The 16,813-nt window shown below is 37.3% G+C and overlaps 1 protein-coding gene across 1 annotated transcript in view; it reads right to left on the minus strand.

Annotated features, from left to right (window-relative positions):
• FREM2 (FRAS1 related extracellular matrix 2) overlaps positions 1 to 16,813 on the minus strand; it is a 125,514-nt gene that overhangs the window by 12,223 nt on the left and 96,478 nt on the right. Inside the window, exons 14-18 of the mRNA XM_069881974.1 lie at positions 16,166 to 16,469; positions 13,394 to 13,525; positions 12,473 to 12,804; positions 2,921 to 3,113; positions 509 to 613 (exon numbers count right to left, since the gene is read on the minus strand). Coding sequence (XP_069738075.1) covers positions 509 to 613; positions 2,921 to 3,113; positions 12,473 to 12,804; positions 13,394 to 13,525; positions 16,166 to 16,469 — 1,066 coding nt within the window. The remainder of the gene's footprint in view (positions 1 to 508; positions 614 to 2,920; positions 3,114 to 12,472; positions 12,805 to 13,393; positions 13,526 to 16,165; positions 16,470 to 16,813) is intronic.

Below are 16,813 nucleotides of genomic sequence, written 5' to 3' on the forward strand. Positions count from 1 at the left end.
CTCAGCTTTATATCTATAGACAAAGTCTTACATCTGTAATTATTCTGAATAAAGGCAGTGGGGTTTGAACAGATTAAATTGCAGGATCAGGTCCTTAGCAATGACTAATTGAATGGCAGTGAGAATGTTTTATTAACAGAGTGATACAATGCTCATATAAGAGCTTTTCTTACTTTCTGAAAAAGGTCTAAATAATCTAAGTTTAAAGTTAGAAAAGAAATTTTAATGCTAAGTTCCTAGGGCAACATAATTAAATAGCTAATCATAGCTTTTGGATTAAAACCATACATTTATAGATCCCTAGTGGACAGAATGGCCTAGATACTCCTCTTACATAAAAGAGGCTCTTGATCAAGTGGAACTACCTACTTTCCATTAGATTCATGCATATTCCATGTATGTAAAAAATTCAGATATCAGTAGCATAAATAAGAAAAAATGATTAGTATAACATTTGGGAGGGATGTCTTTGTTTTTATAGTACTGCTACAGTGCAGATTAAGCTTACCAGGATGGGACATCACAAACAGACCATGAAACCGAGCTTCAGTCTTGAAGTTGACAACCAAGCGCCCCTCTTCACTAATACGCATGCTGGTTGGGTACAGAGAACCTGGCAGCAGAAGCCAATTCACGATGATTAAAAGTTTACTTCACTTGCATATGACAAATAAATCACATTCTTATGGAACTCCAGTCCCACTCTTTCACTTCCCTTTGTCAGGTCAGCTGTTTGGGATGGGGCTTTTTGAATTGACTCAAGTTCCTTCTCAAACAAGAATTTAGATGGTGGGTCCTAGCGTTTTCATAATGCTTCAGCTTTTCAAAGCACATAGAAAACTTTCCTTCAAAGTAATGGTTTTACATGTTATCATGGACCCATATAGACTGAGGAAAGTTCACAGAACACTCTGTGCTGGTGCTCAGGCAACAGCGTGGTCAGCTGCCAGAGGGGTCCGTAGAAGGAAGAATAATTTGTTTCCACCAGGTATTCAAACTGACTCCTACCAATGAAAGTTGCTTCAGCGATACTCTTTATCAGTGCCTCCCTATCCATTGTTCAAGGTAGCACCCACCAGCACTTAGCTGCAGCTGTTGGTTGTGGCTTCCATGGCAAACTGCTCATGGGAGCTTGAATCCATCAAATTCATTCTAACAGACTTTGCATTGGTGTCGATTTGGGCATGAATCTAGCCCAAAACACAGGCCTAATATTTCCTAATTTCACTTTACAAGGTCTTGTGTACATGTCAGAAGTGCACTGCTGCAGTAGGTTGCAGCCAAGTCCCTTTTTTACTGGAATACTGCAAAGCTTCACAGTTCAAGTGTTTCCTTTAGTGCTCCATTACAGAAAACCAGTGATGTGCCACCATTCTGCCTGCCAGGAGCAAGAAGGAAACAGGAATGTTCCTCCATAAATGTGTCAGAAACCTAACACTCTCAACAATGTGAATGCATACCAGTCACACAAAATCATCTGTACCAATCACTTTAAGTGGTACTTTAGGGAAAAAAAAAAAAAAAAGTATGAATTATGACTTTAGAAGATCTCTGCAGTTTGCACAGAATTTATGTAGAACAATTACATGTATCTAGAGGTATGGAAGTGAACTGGAAACTAGTTAACTCCTCCTTGGCCAGAAAAACATTGTGCAAGGCTGTGGAGTAAGAAAATACTGCCCAAATAAGATTGGGAAATGTTGGGGGTCTGCCCTCCACTACCTCACTGTGTTTATCATGTGTTTTGTGCTGGCTGTTTTCAAAGGAAGATGACAACATTCAGCACCTTCAGCGACCTGGCCATCAACCTCTTAAACACAGAAATAAAAAATTAAAGCACCAAAATTTCTAAGACAGGAAAATGGCATAGATGCGCTACATAACTGCTGAGACTGAGGATTAGATCTGGTTGTAATTTGGTCACTAGTACATCATATGATTTGTGGCATGTGGCTTATTCTATAGGTTTGGCATGCCATGTGCTTCATACTTCATGCACTGTAGATTCCCCTTGCCACTCCTCATTTCCTGCTTTTAACATGAGGACAGAAAAAGCATAGCAAAGACTTCTGTATTTCACATACAGAGTTGGCAGAAAACAAACTGGTTTTATGCTCACTGGAGTCCCAGCATTGCGTACATATATAATTATACATAAGTGTACATATGTAACTAGAGCTGGTGCTTGATTCTACCTTAGACTGAGATAGATATTGAGCCCTTGAACCGTAATGCTGGGAAATACTAAGTATAGTTGCATAAATAGAGCAGAGCAGCATACTGGTGTAACTATACACCTGAATCTTTCAGAGGCATCTATATGTCACTATTTTCAAAGATAAATTCCACGATGATAAAGTTTGATTTGTTTATTCATTATAGTCAAAACATTTGTTACCAGCATCTACTACATTTAAAGAATATTTTACAGTTTACTACTCTAACACACAGGACAGGCTATTATAGGCATTATATATTTCTATGTGTTCTGAATGTTTCACAATTAATGTTTTCAAAATATCAGAAATTTCTGAAACTGTACATTCACAGTCAGAAAAAAAATAATATCACAGAAAAGATTAGATTTTTTTCATTGAAGTGCAAACATCTTGTGTAGTAACAGAATATGAATGCATAGGGAACCTTGAGGTCCCAGGTATAAATTGATTTACTCCTTTTTAGCATATGTACTTTAAATGTAAAACGACAGTTGTCTATATTAAGAAAACTTGCCAACTCTACATGGATGTCATAAACACCTCAGCGGAGAACTGAAAGTGCTAGGAAATGGCAGCAATTAACTATAAATTATATATTTTTCTTTTTTTAGTATTAGAATAATTTAAAAATCATCCTGCTGTGTGCAAATCATACTCTCAGTGTCGGAATCGAGTTGAAAGCAAAGTAATCCAACACTCACCTTGGAGCTCTGTTTCAGGTGGGCTACCGATCCCATCCTTCCACAGGATGGCAGTGTCATACACAAAAGTCAGCCGGAGCTCTGATTGTAGATCGAAATGCTGCCACCCTCCCACACCCACTGGAGAGTGGAAAACGTAAGAGACATACAAGGGGACTCTCAGCGTGACGTAGGACTGTACTAGGTTGAGAACCTATAAAAAGGAAAATTAGGTATTTATGTGAGTGGACTTGAAAGGCAGCACTGTGCAGGTAATCCTAAGGCTAAAGAAAGAGAAGACAGAACTTGAAATCTTCTGACTGAATCATATTCTCTTGTTTTTCAAAGTACAGATTATGTGTAAACCACCACACTAAATGGATTTCAACTGTGCTCATAACCCTTCAAGTTCCATTGTTGTATTTCTGACTGAATATGCATTCTGACAAAACAAAAATCCCTCAATTTTGAGTCATCATTTCTATTTAGTTTTTTGAAGTACATGAACAACATTGCTACAAATGAAGGTTTTAGAAACTTTTCAAACAACATTTGCATTTTTTCTGTCTTTATGCCCTAACTCTTGTGCTTACATTCTTACGTCACTATTCTGTAAGAAGCATTTCTGAAAGACCCCGAATTTGCTCAAACACGGTTGGGAGACTGTGTCCTTGGATTGTATTTAATGATCTCTGGAACTATTTCTTTCTCTGTGCATTGATAGTAGCTAACATACTGCATGCAGACATGCAAATCACACTGTTTATCACTTTTAGGAAGAATTAAAAATAGTATGCAAGTTGATAGATTTAAAAGAAGACACTTTATGCACATATTGTATAAATCAATAGCACTGTAATTATTATCAGTCAGGGAATTACATATTTGGCATATATATTTTGATGAAGAAAGGCAAGAAGAACAGTGTCAGTAAACTGTCACCTCTTAGAGATAGATTATATGTGATACAGTCTTTTCTTTCTGAAAACACTTTGCATTTATGCTTTGTTACAAGTACTTCTTCATTCACACATCTCTGATTAGAAATGTGAGTCCATATCCTTTTAGAATATCCTAGATTTTCTTAGGAAGGTGGAGAAGGAAAGCGATTGAGATCATCTCCCAGAGGGAAACTTTTCAAAGGCATAAATGGTGTTGAATTCCCATTTACTTCCAACAGAAAACTGCAGGGGTAAATTTGTACATCTGAACATTTCCCTGGAGTGATTACCTTACAAGCTTTTAAAGAATGCTTTGCACTATTAAACAAAATGCCAACATTCAAAGAACTTTATAAGCTGTGTAAAAATCGGACTGTTTCTGGGTTCACTCAGTGGCATGTCAAGGGGCTGAACATCCATCACCTTACAGCTGCTTTACACTTCCAGATGCCTGACAAAACTTCTAGTAATACTATGAAACCACAAATTTACTGCCTGCATTGACTAAATACTCTCAACTAATGAAGGGGTTCATATGGCAAATGTTCATAGTTGCCACAACACATTTCACACGTGACACTCCTTGATATACACACTATATAATCAAACACCTTTCCACTTACATTGTTTGCATCATTCTATAAAATGTCCTAGGATTTAGACACTAGACAGTCTGGAAATCAACACAGCATCACATACTAAAGCAGCCCTGCAGGTAATATGAGATGCTATAGTTATAGATTATTTTATATTAATGCTTCTTTGTTGGTTTTACACAAACACACTAAAGAACTTCAAATGAAAGAAAAGAAAGGGTTTTCTTCTCTATAGGTATTGGATGTCAAATTGAAGCTATGCAAAAATACTACTCTTTAGTCCTATTGATGTTGCAAGTTTCTTTGAGATACTTGCATAACTATCTGAACAATTACTTAAGACATAGGTTTGCTAAATTGTTCCAAATAGCAACATAGAATTATCAATTCTATCAAGAAAAAAATAGCTATGATGCAATTCTACAGAGCATCATGGTTTGCCTTTGATTCAGGAATAACTATGAACATTTGTCATTTTCTGGAACAGTATCAAGAACTGAATACACCTGGTAGCATATTGGATGTGTTACTATCAAGAAGTCACCCCCAACAAATGATGTTGGCTTCTCTCTCTGTATTTTTGTTCTACATCTGCAAATTATACAGTGAGAATTAGACACTGAGGCCAAAGATCTGAATTTCAGTTTGTTTATGAGGAAGAGGCAAAGGTATGTGGAAGAAGGTTTAATGTACATCCATTACCCTCTTGAAAAGAAGTATATATGATGATAAATGGTAATGTAGAGGAGGAATGGAATATCACAGAGGGAGAACTTAATGACCTCGAGGACTAGAATAAATAAAAGTGAGGTGAAATTTTATAGCATAAAGTATGAGTTAATATAAACTAGTGACAGGGATTTCTGGTAGAAATGAAAGACGTTGGTCAGAAACAATAGAGGGGAAAAATATTTTGGTATGTGAGTTGGTCACATCATAACTATGACCTTTCTAACCTCTCCATGTGATATGATCCTAAGATAAACTGAGGAATGGGGCGGAAATCAGAAGCGTGCATGCCATTATACAGAGGACTAGTGAGAGCTTATCTGGAATAGCTTTGATCATTGATGCTTGCAAAAGCCTAATTTGCATCGTAGACTGTAGGGAAAAAAAATCAACATAATCACAGGAATGGAAAAACTATCTGATGAGAAGAGACTAAAATAGCCAGGTTATGTAGCCTAAAGGCTACATAAAGGCTGAAAGGGAGCAAGAATGCTGTCTATATGCATGTCAAGAGATGAACAGCAGAGAAGAAGGGCTACTGATGATGAAAGATGATGCTGACATCAGAACAAATGGGTATAGGATGGCCATGACAAATAAAACCTAAAAGTCAGAAGGCTTTCCAGCCCTCAGTGTGGTGGCATTCAACAAGAATAGCAAGACCATGAAATCCTATTAGGTTTTAGATTAAATTTACTAGTATTGCAACCATGTTATATAGAGAGTTGAGGCAGTGGCCTGGAAAAAATGACCCACAAAACCCCTTATAGATCCATGTCTTATTCCACTTCATGTAAAAAAAACCCTTTTTCAAAGCTTTTCTTGATTTTCAGGTACAAGTTATCATTGACTTTCCACATACACTGTACATAAAGCAATCCCTTAATGTGGTTCGTAAGCTGCCTATTAGGGTTTTCTTGCCTCCATTCAATGGGAGCATAGTGTTAGTGAGCTCAACTCATTTGTTCTGGTTGAAATCTTGCTGTAGGATCCCTTCTAGGGAAAGTCTGGCTGAAACATTGCTCCATTGCCATACATTACCAATGCTGTGTGGAAAAATCTGAAATCATGGTGCCAAAGAACTGTATCCATTTCTAAGAATTTAGACCTAAGAATTTAGAAGGTTCTTCTCTTTTGGCAAAATCAATAAGACATGTCTGGGCAGCAGGACTGCTTGCTTCAGCCTGGGAATTTATTCATGTAATTATGAGTGTCTATATGCTTCCATCAGTATAGCTGACTTCATGTGTGATTCATAGCATGTGTAGAGAGGAAGGAGTTCTTGCTAATCTATCCGATTGAGGTTTTATGCACACAAACCTTTCTTTAGGCACTCATGGATTGGTAGGTATGGAGGAAAACCTGTAATACTAAAAGCCAGAGATCTATTGAATAAATAGTTCTCCCCTAACAGTAAATTAAAATTTACAACACCCTCTCACTTCTTGCTGAAAAAGAAAATGCCACAAGGGGAAAACTCTTCCACAGACACAACAGAAAAATCTCAAGACACGTTATATGAAATGCAGAGGGTATTTTTGATATAATAGATATAAAATAATAAAAAAGAGGAAATTATCTGCAGAAGAAAACTGTGTCTGAGTGAGTAGAATCCCCTAAGAAATAAATTGATGGTATGTGTTACACAGATGGAGGAGTCTTACTTCTCTACCCCCCTTAATAATGCCATTTAGGCAAACATGAGAAAACATTCTTTCCACTGAGTTATCTTCATTTCTTAGCACTGGTTGCAAAGCCTATAGAAAGTAGCCAGCTGTTCATATTTTATCTCAGTGTGACACTGATGAAACCAAAATGGTAACTTAGATCTGTGTAAGTGTAGGATCAGCTTAACTGCTGTGGAAAAATGGAACAGGTGCATTATGCATCTCTGCATCGTATGCACAGGAGATTTTACCAATTGTACTCATGAAATTATATTCATTAACATTAGTTTCATACAGTAGTTAGTGGCTGTGACTTTTGGCCTTGTAAAATCAGGAGAAAAATACAGGCTTCAGCTACAACTCAGCTAAACTGGGGAAATTGTGTCTAATATTCTATGACATGTCTGGAGAATGAGAGAAGACAGAAGACAAAAATTATTTCAAGCAAGGAACAGATTCTTAAAGCTAGACCTGAAAAAATGTGGCTCACAATCATTCAAAATTCATGTGTGTGAAGGAAGAAGATTTATATTGGACATTGATGTAAGAAGTAGAGGTTCATACACTTGCTTTGCAAGATAAATTATCACAGAGCATAACGTCTAACACTGACAATTCCTATTTAAGACTTATTATTATATTAAAGGGAGTTTCTGTAGGTGTTATTCTTTTGTTCCACTTTCTGATGCAAACTGTCAAACTTCATTAAGTAAAAAAATCCTATAATTAGTTTGAGAATCTGTCATGTAACAAGTGAGAATATTAAAAAAAAATAAATAATCAGTTAAGGCATTGGTGAATGGACCCTGTTCTACACTTATATTGTATTTTATTTACCTGGCTTACATTTCCAGAGGGCAGAACTTAGCAATGTGTATGTGTGCACTGCTAGCATTGATGATATCAGAATTGGAAATAACACAAGTTCATGTTTTATATCTCCTAATGAGACAAACTTTATTGAAAACTATTTTTGTTCTCCCTAAGCCTCATTTTCTCTGTTATTTGCTTGCTATGCTTGCAAATTTGGGTCACAGAAGCTTAACAATGTTATCAATTAACTGTTTGCACAGTAACAATATGGTAAAGCTAAGACTTGGCCCCAGGAAGGCACACAGCCAGGTAGGTTGCAGGTGAAATGCAAAGCAGATTTGTTTAAAGAAGTCTGGATGAAGAGGAGAATGCAATAAAGCCTTGAAATGCCAGCTTCTTGAAATGCTTAACCTCTGACTTTGTTACACAAGTGGTGCATTAACTTTATAGTAGAGTTTTTATCTTCACAGCTCCTACTAAATGCATGTGTTTGCAGCTGGAGAAAAAGAGGTTTGACTGTTAGTGAGCTTCCACGCCAAGGCAATACAGCTTACAGAGTTTTCTTAAACTTGACTGTGACGGCTCAATTGAACCAAGAAATCTGAAAATAGACATTTCTGCCTATTAGCATTTTAGAGCATCTAGTGAGTTCTTCTGAAAAGCTGACTTTTTCCTTCAAGTATGAGTTTGGTAAAACTGGAACTAGTAAAGCTGGAAATATACTGATTCTGTGTAATAAAAAACCTTCTGCAAGCTGCTTCATATAAGCTGTGGTAATACATTGGCGATTTTAAAATGTCTTTTCAGATGGAATTTCCAAACACCTTGGTGCCATAATATTTACCATAAGCGTGAACTGAACACACTGTAAGAGAGACATTTTCAGTTTTGGTCAGAAATAACTTCTTTGTCACAGAACAAAACAAGTTGTTCAGCTGTACTCAATTAAAGTAGCTTCAAGGTAACAATCTGTATGTTCAAATATTTTAATATATGTTCTTCACCTTCTTCTTTCTATCAGAGACTTGCTTAACAAGTGTTGTTAATAAAATTTATTTGAATAGTAATTTCCTTGCTTCCCTATGACAAGTCTGGCAACAGACAGGAACTAGGGAAAGCAACATCCACATATGAATACTTGGCCAGAACTACACAGAAGCCTTCAGATGCCAAATTGTCTGGCTACAGCCAACAGTTATAACAGTAGGAAATTAGATCACATGATACTTCACACACTAATTAATAAGTCTAGGCCAACACTTCAATATATACTTTATCAAAGGATGGCCACTTGCTCAGTTTTCACTGTTCCAGGTTCTGTCATTGTTCTAACACCTGTGTCTTGAGAATGCGAGATGCCTGTAGTACTTGACTCTTACAATGTCCCTATGAAATAAAGTCTGACCTTTATTAACTACCTGAAAATATAGGAAGACAGCCCTCAGCTGGGTGAGTTCACATTTTTGAAGCTTATAGTATCCAAAGACAGACACTGAATTTTAGGCTGTGACTGCAGGTTGTCCAAAAGAAAACTGTTGTTGCTAATCATCAAGGCTGACCTTAACTTTAACCACAACAGAGCTATAATCCAAAAGAATTACCTCAATCTAAAGAGCAGCAAGTTTTTAATTTTAAATGTAAGTTCCTTAAGCTGCATACCTAAATCCATATTTAGATACATAAACAACTGGTTTTTCAATTGTAGTGAATATAGGCAGACCCCAGGAACAAAGTGACAAGCTGCATACTGAAAGGAGTGCTGCATCTAACTCACACAGGGTTTGTTCATGCACAGAGTAATTGAAAAAGAGAATGGGTCACAAGCAAAAGGCCTCAAAGGGGGAAAAAAGAAAACTAAGACCTTCTCTGTATGTATTATGACAGTTCATGAGTTCATGGGAACAGCTAGGACAGCTGCAGCCTGCAGCAAACACTAGGAGCATTGGCAGGAGAACGACACCAGCTGCAGGTCTCCCACCTCACTTCTTGCTGATTGAAACTCATCTTCTTCCCCTACTATAGCATGAGCTTCAATAAAGTAAAGGTCCACATCATGCCAGATATTGTCAGCTTTTGTGAAATCTCTCTGTCTGAATCAAAAATATTATCTTTGACCATACAGGTACTGGAGAGCTAGAATTAGAAAACAGAATTTTGAGCTTAAAGACAGAACCAAAATATCTGGTAAATTCAAGCTATTAAATTTGCAGTGGTAGCAGGATGTGGTAAGATCGGTTTTGTTATTTATCTGTTTTGTCTGTATAATAGAACTTAAGCTTCCTTTGTGTGATAAAAAAAAACATGGTGCAAACCATAGCTGCCAGCTTTCCTCCCATAGAGGAGGATTATTAATTGTTCACTGAAGGAGAAAAAAACAACAATGGTGGCAACCACAGAGATAGGGCACTGACTGCCTCCCCTCTCAGCTGGAGGGGGTCATGTGAAGATAAAGACCAAACTTGGAGAAGAATTAAATGGAGGTGGGGAAAACAGGCAGGGCAGTGAAGCGCATACTTGCTGTGGGGCAATGTTTCACTGCTAGAAGTAATTCAGCTTGATATTTCACTTAACACACTGTAACCTTTTAGTTACAACCTACAAGCCACTAAAGGATGATTTCAGCTGCAGTTTCATGGCTCTCATAGCTCATGTTCATCTGTTTCTGCTTTTAAATGAGGGGTCTTAGCTAAAGTACATAAAATGCTTCTGGAGGTTAAAGCAAATGCATCTATCTTTCTTGGCCACATTACCATTTATATATGTCTTCTACAATCGAACATACAGGTTTTTTTCATTTACTAAAAATAGGAAAGCTGCTTATTTTCTCCTCTGTTTATATCCACATGGACATATATAGGTCTTATTTAGACATACTTTTGTTTAAACCAGCTATTCAGTCTTTTCTCTGAAGACATAAAAGTATTTAAAGTGGAAAGGATTCAAATCAGGTCTTCCTTCATCTTCACTGGGAGAGAAGTGGCTTGCATAGGTCACAGAATTGGAGGACAGCTGTTTGGCAGCTGTGTGCGCTTGTGTGCTTATGACTGCGTTGTGTGGGAAATAATATATAGTTGTGTATTGCATGGGCATAAGGAGACAGTCAAAGGAATGATAAGCTGAAGAAATTAAATCATTCTGTGAGCAGTGGAGAACGCCGTCATCTTTATCTTGTGGGTAAGGTTTACATCCCACACTCGCATGCCTTCATCTTTCCTCTAACAGGTTCGTGGTTCCAGTGGAATGTACCTGTAGGAGGATCTGCTTGTAGCAGAGGGGCAACCCCAAGCAGAAGCAGTTCTTCCAGCATCAAGGCAAAGACCTTGAACTGGTCTCTGTAACAGACAAGGAACCAGGACAAATGACAGACCACTGAGATGACATAATCATCAAGGCCTTTGTACCTAAGAAGGGCAGAACTTTCATTTTGTTCTAGTTTTACACTTTAGAGAGTATATAATCTCCAGTTAAAAGGGATAGAATGTTGGGAAGCTAAACAAGGGTTAAAGAGAGCCTGGTGCAATTTCTTGTTCAGCAAACTGGCTGTATGATCACCTATGGGCATTCACAGAGTAAGGTGAACTATAGGCATACAGCTATTAAAAAAAAAAAAAAGAAAAAAAAAGAAAAGTAATCTTAGCTGATTGACACCCTTCTTTTTAGTATGAAAATAGCTTTGTTGTTGCACAAGCCCACAGGGTCCTTTGCGCAGCCACTCTCTTTTTTTTCATCTGTTAAAGCTTCACGCCATTTGGGACTGAAAAAGTAAGAACTAAGCCACGTGTCTACTGAGGTCCAGTAAGCAGATGGATTCCTGGCAAAATGAAGACCTGTTAAAAAGTAGAGTAATTATGGCCATTTCACACAGTGGCCCATCCTTTCCATAGTGGCTCAAAAGGTGAGCCAGGAATTAGCTTTACCACATAGCTATCATGCTATAGCTGGACTTCTCCAAGATGAGGTACTTAATTTTCAGTCCTTCTTCCAGCCTATAGGATTATTCCCTAAAGGAACTTTTTGGCGTCATAAAGGATTGATCTTCATAGCTACAGCTTTTGCACTCGAGAGCCTGTGTGGGATCAAACAGGCTTATTTAGGAACTACACAAGGAAGACCTAGGGTTTAACATCACTGTCATTGCACCAGAAGAAATCCTGCATGCTTTTGCTTCCACATTGTTACAGATTTCTAGAAATAAATTTCCAAACGACATCTGAAGATCTCTCTAACCTCTTTGTTTTAACCTCCCAACCACCTTCACAGATCTGTTCTTCAGCCATCCCATATTGGCAGCTTCTCTTTGCTTCCTGACAAAGGAATTTTCTGCTGGCTACTGCAAGGCTGCCGTGCTATATGCACTGGTGGGTCTTGTTACACAGTGAGCAAGAGCATTGTTACCAGCAGGAAGGCTCTTCACAAAAATTTTGAAGTCTAATTTAAGATACACTATGAACTAAACAGCCCAGTACTATCAACGTGCTAAAAACAAACCTTATGAAGTCTTTCATTCTAAGAAAAGACTAAGATGGCTCACTATACAGTAAAGGTGTGATTGGTTTGTCCTAACATACTTCAAAACTGCATTGGGAGAAAATCACAGAAATTTTAATTCAAACTAAAGTATTCCCTTAATTTCAACTGGATAAGGATTTCACATTGATATCTCAAAGAAAAAAACTGGCCTTAGTGGAAGCTTATTTTTTGTCAAGAAAAAATCCAGCACTTTCCAACTAAATTAATTCAGAACCCACTTATTTCTAGCATAGATACATTATAAGGGGAATCGTTCATTTTAAGAACACAGAATGAAATTGAGTTACAGTTTCATACCTGTCCATCTGTCCCAATGGTGCCTCCACAATCTGTGAGGAGTTCAGACATGTCATAATAGCTAACAAACTCCCATAGACAGGCTTCGAGATTCAGATTGCGGTAGAAGCGTAAAGTATTGAAGCCTCTAATTGTTGGGCTGTATTGATAGGGAATGGTCTCTCCAATCACATCTGGATTTTTGGTAGCATCAGTCAAGAAACCATGGTGGGTTTTCACTTCTGTGTAATCCAACAGGTTGGAGCATTTATGGTTTCCAACTCTAGTTCCATCAGGGCTAAGTGTCAGCTCAAAGTTGGAGAGCTCTCTTGTAGAAATAACAGGCAGCATGCCTAAAGAAAACAATTTTTGTCACTATCACTACATTTCAGAGGTCAGATTTGCTTTATTTAGCAAAGTTTGTAAAACATTTAAGCACGTTATGCAGTGGGTCTGTATAATGTACTTTAGAATTCAAAGCAAGATGATATGCTAAGTTTGTGTGAGAATGTTATCCACAATACTTACATTTTTATACTATAAAATGTCAAATAAAATATTTCTAAATCTCCAATGTATTTTTCAATCTGGATTTTGTGTGAATTTTTCAGAAACATATTGTAATCAAATGTCTTTATATTTTTTTAATAAATAAATTGTACCTTGGTATATATCTATGAGTTTTAGAAAGTTTAAGTCTAGCCCAATTTATGTAAAGTATGCAATTGATGGGTAAACTGTCTTCGCATCAAGTCTATGTATCAATACAGTATCTTATGCACCATGCTACAAATTGCACTTGTACCTTCATCACATTTTTCACTGGTCCCACGTGTTAAAAGATTACATTATGATTTTGGATATTTAACACAGCCGATAAAACAGCCCCAATAACAGCTTATTGTATGAGTTCTCTCATCTCCATAACTGATATTGTCATACCATCAATATGTGGCATTGTGACTGTCAGTTTGATGAGATTTGTGTAATCAGGATCTTCTGGGCCAGTATAGCGCAATTTGGCAGAGAATGGTTCTGCTCCAACTACTCCTGACATACGAGGTTGACAAAGACCTAATGGAAAGAAGAGAAAGCAATTTTACCTTATGTCCTGAGTAAATAATCACTACTTTCCCTTGCATCTTTTTTAGACACAATTTTTTTCACTATATAAGTTACCAAAACAAGGAGAATTTTCTGGAGTGACAAGTAAATGCTTTGGGTAGCATTTATCAGAGGTCTGAACAGGAATTTATGCAAAAGAGGATTCAAACAGAAATCACTACTTGATCAACTGGATCACAATTTTAAAAGCAGGTGATGATACTGCACCTGTAGATTTTCAGTTCCACGTGCAAACCTGACTTGCAGAGTTAAGAGTGAAGTGCTAGATATTCTTGTAGAGGTCCTCAGAGGTATATGCTTTAACTCCTCCCACCCCCATAAAAGCATACATAGCTTTACAGAGGTTACATTTTCAGTTGTTTTTGTAACTGGATTGGAATGTGAACCTATATACGCCTTCACAGGACTCTGTGGGCCTCCTGTTCCATTAGTGATGAAAATGTAATTAGAATAATTGTGTCATAAACTAATTTTAGTCATAAAAGATCTCTAGAAAAAACACGCTCAAAGCAGAGCCAGCTTCAAAGTTAGATCAGGTTGCTAAGCCTTGTTCAGTGGAATTTTTAATTTCTGCAGGGATGGAGAATCTATAACTTCTTTTGGCAACCCATCCCAGGGTTAGATGAACCTGTTCCAGAACAGTCCTGGTTTGTAAAATCAAAAGATTAAGTTTGTAACCATATAATCTGAGCGACATGCAGCTTCCAGTGGCATGCTTCAATGCAGAAGTGTCTGCATTCTGGACACAAGAATCACAGCACACTGTCATGTGATGGCCAAAGGATCACAAAGCTTTCTAAGAAAGAAACCAGCAGAAGTAAAAAATCAGAACAGTTCCCTTTCTCCACGCTCTGTTCTTTGCTCATTTCTGAGGGATTACAACATAAGAGGAAATGAGGAGACAGTACTCTCCTCTTGGAGAACTCATTGGTTCTGGCAGACCTCATCTGTCTCAACAGCTCCAAGCAGGAAACTTCTGACATGAGGAAATGAAATTTCCCTTCTGCACACATGATGATTTTTTTCCTCAAATACAAACAAGATGTGCCAAAGAGGATAAATACAGTTTCTGCACAATCTGACTAACTTTTGAACATTTGGTCTATGCAATGGAGGTTAAGCATTCCTGAATTTAAAAATTTTTATGATTTTGGCAGGTTACTTTCATCACTGCACTTCTTTCAAAACAGCATCCAACAATTCCCTTTATATTGTACACAATGCTCGGTATTGTTGACTTAAGACACGACAAGTTAGCTCAGGTACTGGAAATAATACATCCATGACAATTCAGTCCTAAGCCTGAGCTAATTAGCCCTGCTAATTTATCATGTGTAATCCAAATAATGCATTACAAGACAAGCATAGCTGGTCTGTTTCATGTAACCAAACTGGATCACATAGCACAAGTTTTTCGGCCGTTAACAAGCACTACACTGAATTTTGTAGCCAATACCCCAGACAGAGTTCTCATTAGACTGCAGGATTCCTGACAGTACAAAAAAAAGTGAGTTGAGCCTACAGTCAAAATGTGGAATAAAGGACAGGGGTAAATATAAACTCCGTTCACTAAGCTCCTTAATGCCGTAACTTATGAGATAATAAAATGTTTTGACTAAAACAGTTAGTTGGAAAGGTCAAGGAAATTAAATTGATGTTGCAAATGATCAACCATGATATTTATTATCTACCTTAAGATCTCACAAAACCCAGAGGAACTAATGTAGCTATAGAAGTAGTGGAGATGATACTCTGCTGAGAATATGAAATTTTGTAGAAGGGTAGAAAGGTAATAAAATATTATGTTTTGTAATCTACCTTGATTGCTGATAATTGCTCTTTCTCCATGTTGTAAAGTAAATGAAATTATCTCTAACTTCTACAACAAAAAAAGCATATGCTATCAGATTGTACTTGTTTACATCAGTACTCCACCTCTGCTTCATGTTATTCAGTATCAGTTTCATGAAAAGAGCTGGCTGAGCAGCAGGCAGCATCAGTTCAGCATTGATTAAGAATCGGAGAATCAGAGACACACATAAAAGTACCAGAGAAAGAATAAAGATGAATGATATGAAAATCTCAACCATTAAAAAAAAATTGTCTACGCCCCGTTACAGGACAACAGCTGCTTTAGTCTTTGGTTAAGAAAGAAACTGATTCTCAGGTGTCCAGTGAGGCCTGAATGTCAAACCAAGATTTTCTTCTGACCAGGCATTCATAATACCATTCCCATGTGGATTCTCCAATGTACATGAGTTGAGATTGTACTGCAACATTGCCACAGCTGAATTCAAAAGCCAGGAGAAATCAGGTTTCATTAATTCCAATGCATATTATATACTGAACATATACATTTGCTGTAAGGACAACTATTGAAAGATCCGGGGAACTAGCAGTCATGAAAAACATTCTCTTTACATAATTCTCTTTTGTGTTAAGACAGTTTTTGTACCACTTCCACGAATAACAGAAGAAAAGCTGTTACTGTAATATTAAAACACTTGATCATGTCATCAGATTTTGTTACGACAGAATTTCAGATCCAAAAGAGGTCTGGTGGCTTTGCAATATGTGATGATGTCTCACCTTCTGACGTGCTTATAGTTACAATAGGGCTCATAAGCTCCAGACCTTCATTCCCATCTGAATTCACCGCACGAGCTGCACACTGGACACGAGAACCAGCTTGGAAGTAAATGGAGTCAAGTGTAATCATCTTGGAGGAAGTGAAGAAGGTATCAAAGTCAACCTCCTTCATGGGGCTAGTCACACCATCAGCACCAGTAGGTGCACTCACAAGCCACCGGTATCGTGTCAGAGTATTATTGATGTTCTCACTGGCACATATCGAACCAGTCTTCTCGAAATCTTCATATTTTGGATTGCAAGCCTGTAGAACAGGGCAGATGTGTTAACAATTCATTTGCTTAATGGTAAAAGAATTTTAATTACTCCAACAACATGGAGCTGACAATCCCGATAAATCTCTTAAGAAATTACCTTATTTTGATACTGATGCTTTTAGCATTGCTGTGGAAGATTTAAAAGGCAGGTGTAATTATGCTTATTTTAAATTATGTTTTGTAGGTGAAAGCACAAACTACATTTGCTACTTTAACTTGAATTCCGCTGTTTAATATAATTCTGCAAGAATAAATTATATTTCAAGATTTCTTCTGGTTTTGTTTTTAGGAGAAGCATTCAAGACATGATCGGTATCTATGCATAACAAAT

Source organism: Phaenicophaeus curvirostris, chromosome 1 (assembly GCF_032191515.1).
Source record: "Phaenicophaeus curvirostris isolate KB17595 chromosome 1, BPBGC_Pcur_1.0, whole genome shotgun sequence".
In the NCBI taxonomy this organism is placed as follows: domain Eukaryota; kingdom Metazoa; phylum Chordata; class Aves; order Cuculiformes; family Cuculidae; genus Phaenicophaeus; species Phaenicophaeus curvirostris.